The sequence below is a fragment of the Homarus americanus genome, unplaced genomic scaffold, assembly GCF_018991925.1.
Source record: "Homarus americanus isolate GMGI-L3 unplaced genomic scaffold, GMGI_Hamer_2.0 scaffold27247, whole genome shotgun sequence".
NCBI classification, from domain to species: domain Eukaryota; kingdom Metazoa; phylum Arthropoda; class Malacostraca; order Decapoda; family Nephropidae; genus Homarus; species Homarus americanus.
In genome coordinates, this window is record NW_024742868.1 from 306,062 (window position 1) to 310,564 (window position 4,503).

A 4,503-nucleotide genomic window follows, 5' to 3' on the forward strand; every position below is an offset into this window, starting at 1 on the left:
TCTAAGCTCGCCTCCAAGGTGACCTGATAGTAGACTCATCTATAATCTAATCGACTAATATGTGAATAGCAGTCCTGGTACCACACCACACACCATGAAAAAACACACCACTACCCACATCATTTATTCTACTGTCTCTTACACTATACTGGTCAGTTTCCTACCATTAAAATAAAACTGGTTGATTTATTCTGTGTAATTATATATTGCTACAAATATATTGTTCGTTAGGTTGTGGAGTAAATTAACGACTCGTCCACAATCTATTATTTCTCAGGTTTTATATTGAATTGTGAACTTCTGGCTGAACATCAACCTTAGCAGGAGTCATTCTCGTAATCATCAGAGGTCAATTTAGTCTGAAAAAGTTAGTTCCCAGATTGAGCAAAACTTGCCGCTGTTATCATTTTCAAACAACTTTTCGGCTTAACACGTGCAGACTGTAAGGCACATTACACTGGGGGTCTAATATTCAGGTGATAAAGATAAACAAATTAAATGATGAAGGTACAATAAAGTCCTGAAAACTTATCGTTACTCTCTCTCTCTCTCTCTCTCTCTCTCTCTCTCTCTATAACACGTCTCACCTGGGTGTATACACTTTGTACTTCCAATTAGTACAATCACCTACTAAATATTCCTCCTCTTCACCCCACAGTGCTTGATACCAGGGAGTGTCGGGGGGCAGGCTGGCCACCGGGCTTACAGGTCAAAACTGATGAAACTAATGAAAGAAGGAACAAGAGAAGGTCTACATAATACACAGTTGGTACTATAAGACCAGAGACTACATAACATTGTCAGAGGTTACTGTAAACAACAGTTGTTAACAAATATAATTATGTGCACAGTGACAACAATACCTAACCTACAACACTACCATCAACTATTGTAGATTAATTGTACAATAACATTAAAAGAATCAATTAAATCATCGTATAATGAAGTGAAGTTAAGAGCGAAGCCGCTGACCCTGCCAAAGGCGTGGAGGTGAAAGACTGTTTTACTGAGTCTGAACCACGTGTTGAAGGTTCACCCTCGTCTTGTTCAGTCCCGTGTTGAAGGTTCACCCTCGTCTTGTTCAGTCCCGTGTTGAAGGTTCACCCTCGTCTTGTTCAGTCCCGTGTTGAAGGTTCACCCTCGTCTTGTTCAGTCCTGTGTCTGTCGGTCAAATATCTGCTTCAGTAAGGCAACATAAGAACTCTGTATAAACAATATAGTGTTAAGTATTGTCTGTATGTCCGTCAGGTGCTTCTCTTGGTGCCTCACGAGAGCTTCCCGGTGACGTAACTTATCGTCAGCTCTTGAGTGATTCATCATTTCTTGTTGTAACTTTATGTAGTGACGAACCTTGAGGAGCTCCAGTTGTAATGAGTGATGTTGGTTGCTTAACCTTTCACCCATCAAATGTCGTGCAAACTTTCTCACAAAATCACGACCTTGTAAGTGTTGTTGTTCTTGCTTCGGCAGTTGCGATAACAATTGATTTTCAATTTCCCTAAACTTTTCATCTTCTTCTTCTGATAAACTCATAATAATTCTCTCCGTCTCTGGACGCTGCTGTTTATACTTACTTAACACATCATTAATTCTACAACTCAACAAATTATCGGTAATTATAAATAACTTCATAACAGGTGATAACTGAGTCATAATTTCATCATGAGTTGTAAGAGTTTCGTTCCACCGTGATAACCAACCTTGTCCCATCTCGGCCATAGTGTTGAGCAACTGGTGATTCTCACTACAAACTTTCTCTCTGTCAACTAATTTTTGTGCGTTTTTATTACGTGTATTATCGAGTTTGTTGCTCTTATATTCTGCTTCTAAGAGCTCTTGTGTATCTCGTAATATATATGTTTTATCCCTATCATTTGCTGAAGACTTCAACTCTTGTATCTCTTTTTCCAACTCTAAAATCTTCGGTGTTTTCGACTCATTATTTTCACTCAACTTTCCATCTGGATTATCTTTCATCTCGCTCATCTCAGCTTCGTCTTTAAGACTCACCTCCGAGGTAAATGATTCATGTTTTGAGTTTACACTTTGTAGATCATCACTAAAATCTTTGAGTAACTGTGAGAGACTGTTTATGTACGTCAGGAAACTGTCTGAAGGTGACTGTTGAAGTAACAGGTTTTCTTCTTCATCCTTAGAATATTCAACACAAGACTCAGGTTCTCGCTGGTCTTGGTGTTCTTCTGTCGTCTTTTGACCGACGTTTTGTGGGTAGTTGTGTTTCACGTAGACAACACCCAATATGTTTATGGTGACCGAGACCATCAGTAGTAAGAGGCAAGTTACAAACCCACCGAGATAACTGGTCACTGGCTCACACTCACTGGACCTTGTAGGACACTGTGGTGTTGGACGACTCGTGGCAGCAACACTCTCCACAGCTTTCACCCTCAAGCTACCAAAGAAGTGTTCTAGACTGAGGTGAGATCCTGGAAACATGATGACACTCTCCTCTGCTACTCTGACTATAGAAGAGTTTCTCATCACCAAGTTTCCTCCGTCTATTATCACAGCCTTAGAAGCAACATCGTGAAGTTTTGTTTTCTGCAGCAGAACCTCTGAGCCATCAGCTACGTGAAGGCTCTGGAGAGTGTCTATGTGGGTTGAGACGAAGTCAACGGAGGCGCCGCTGGTCAGGGGGCTGGAAATGTCGAGGACTTTGACGATGGAGTTGATGACGATGAATTGTGTGATGTTGACGGTGGTGTCCAGCGAGGTGATGTTGACGTCCTCCAGGTGAACGTGACCCATCCGGCCGGGCAGTCTGTTCAAGGTTGAGTTTGTGGCTGAGAGTGTAAGGTGGCGGTGACAGGGGTGGTCCTTGCCCTTCACCACCACCACGTCGGCCACATTCTTCAACATAACACTGACACACACAGACTCACTCAGCTGTAGCTTCACCGCGTTGTTCACAAACACCATCTGCACTGTATCGTTCACCTGCACCATATTCACCATCTGTGGGAGAGTTATTGTGAATGATCATCATAAGACTCAACATGTATTCAGGGTAACACAAGCCATTAATTGTTTACTTCTGTTTCTTATTGTTTGGTCTTAACTCATAAGGAAACGTGTTCTAGTCTCCGCCATCTGTTTATATTTACTGTCACTTGATCTTAATGTTAATTGATAACGAACAAATCAAGAATTTACTTCCTGCTGAGTTATTATGAACTTATAAGTAAACGAGTATAATGAACCTACCCTACCCTACCCTACCCTACCCTACCCTACCCTACCCTACCCTACCCTGAGAATGTATGTACAGTATAATGTTACCTGATTCACTTTCTTGTAGTCACAGACGAGTGTGGGACTCCTGTACTCACAGTAAGGAGCATCCACACCCACGTTCACCTCCCAGGTTGGGTACACCCACACTACCCGCCCCATACACGCCCACATCATCACCCACACCCACACTCTCATTATGCCTCGCGGTGCTGTAAAATAATTAAAACACTTACTTGGTAAATTTATGTACCAAATTATTCATTTTCATACATTCAGTGAAAGTTTAAGATAAAGTATTTATGTATAACTCCAGAAAATATTAACTTTTTGTGACCTTAAAGAAAGCTGTAGTAAAGATAAACTTAATATACTTTCAACAAAACTCTTCAGGGAACACTAACAATATTAAACACTTAACAAAGGCATAAGAAAGAGACTGCCGTGTATATACTGAACTTACCCACAAGATCAGCTGAAGCAAACGTCGCCCGGAGCCACTCAATCAACTTCCACATCTGACATTTGTCTTAATTGTCAGTAAATATTAATGATTCACCAACATGGAGCCAACAGCCCTCAGATCTTCCTCAGTAATTTCTTTTGTCATCACTGACTTCACTGTCTGTCATCACTTACTTCACTGTCTGTCATCATTTACTTCTGTTACGAGTTGGGGATTTAGAAACTGGTTTAGAATATAGTTAAAAGTCTACCCAGATCCCAACAGGCAACAACAATAAAAAAACTAAACAAACAAAGACAATCGGACTATAAAAGGGTAGACAAAGGATGAGAGTTTTTGTTGTGTATAATAAAGTACAATAAATTCCTTAACAAAATATCCAGCTTTCTATAATTTACCCTTAACCATACTTAACCTAAACATACGCAACATTGGCTTAACAGTATATACATATTTATACAACATACAACAATCTGAAGCAAGTGGAGGTGGGAGGTAATATAGGGTTACAATACTCAAGTGCGGTGCTGAAGTGTCTGACAAGTAGGGCTGAGTATTGAAGAAGATGGTAGGTAGTCACTGTGCCGTAGGTTTCCAGGATAGGTAATCCAAGTGTGGTTACTTCCCAGAGTGAACTGCCCTCACCTCGATCCGGAGCTGATGAGGAAGAGTTGGAGGAGGTGACGCAACAACCAGGATATGGAGAAAGGAAACCCGGAGTGGTGACTAAGAATAGTCATACTCGGGTCGCGTCCCTAGATGGCGTTGCTCGGTAGTGCTGGGTA

At 41.1% G+C, this 4,503-nt stretch overlaps 1 protein-coding gene across 3 annotated transcripts; it reads right to left on the reverse strand.

Annotated features, from left to right (window-relative positions):
- Positions 1-823: 823 nt before the first annotated feature.
- On the reverse strand, positions 824-4,273 carry LOC121877066. Of its 3 annotated transcripts, none has more exons than XM_042382692.1 (4): positions 4,234-4,273; positions 3,716-3,915; positions 3,301-3,464; positions 824-2,976 (listed from the first exon to the last, which is right to left on the reverse strand). In XM_042382692.1, exons 2-4 carry the CDS (start codon positions 3,768-3,770, stop codon positions 1,150-1,152), a joined length of 2,046 nt encoding a protein of 681 aa, XP_042238626.1. In that variant the 5' UTR covers positions 3,771-3,915; positions 4,234-4,273; the 3' UTR covers positions 824-1,149. The 3 variants fall into 3 exon arrangements, with proteins under 3 accessions (XP_042238626.1, XP_042238628.1, XP_042238625.1); XM_042382694.1 differs by lacking the exon at positions 4,234-4,273 and having other exon boundaries at positions 824-1,104; positions 1,139-2,976; positions 3,716-3,980; XM_042382691.1 differs by lacking the exon at positions 4,234-4,273 and having other exon boundaries at positions 3,716-3,980.
- Positions 4,274-4,503: the final 230 nt, after the last annotated feature.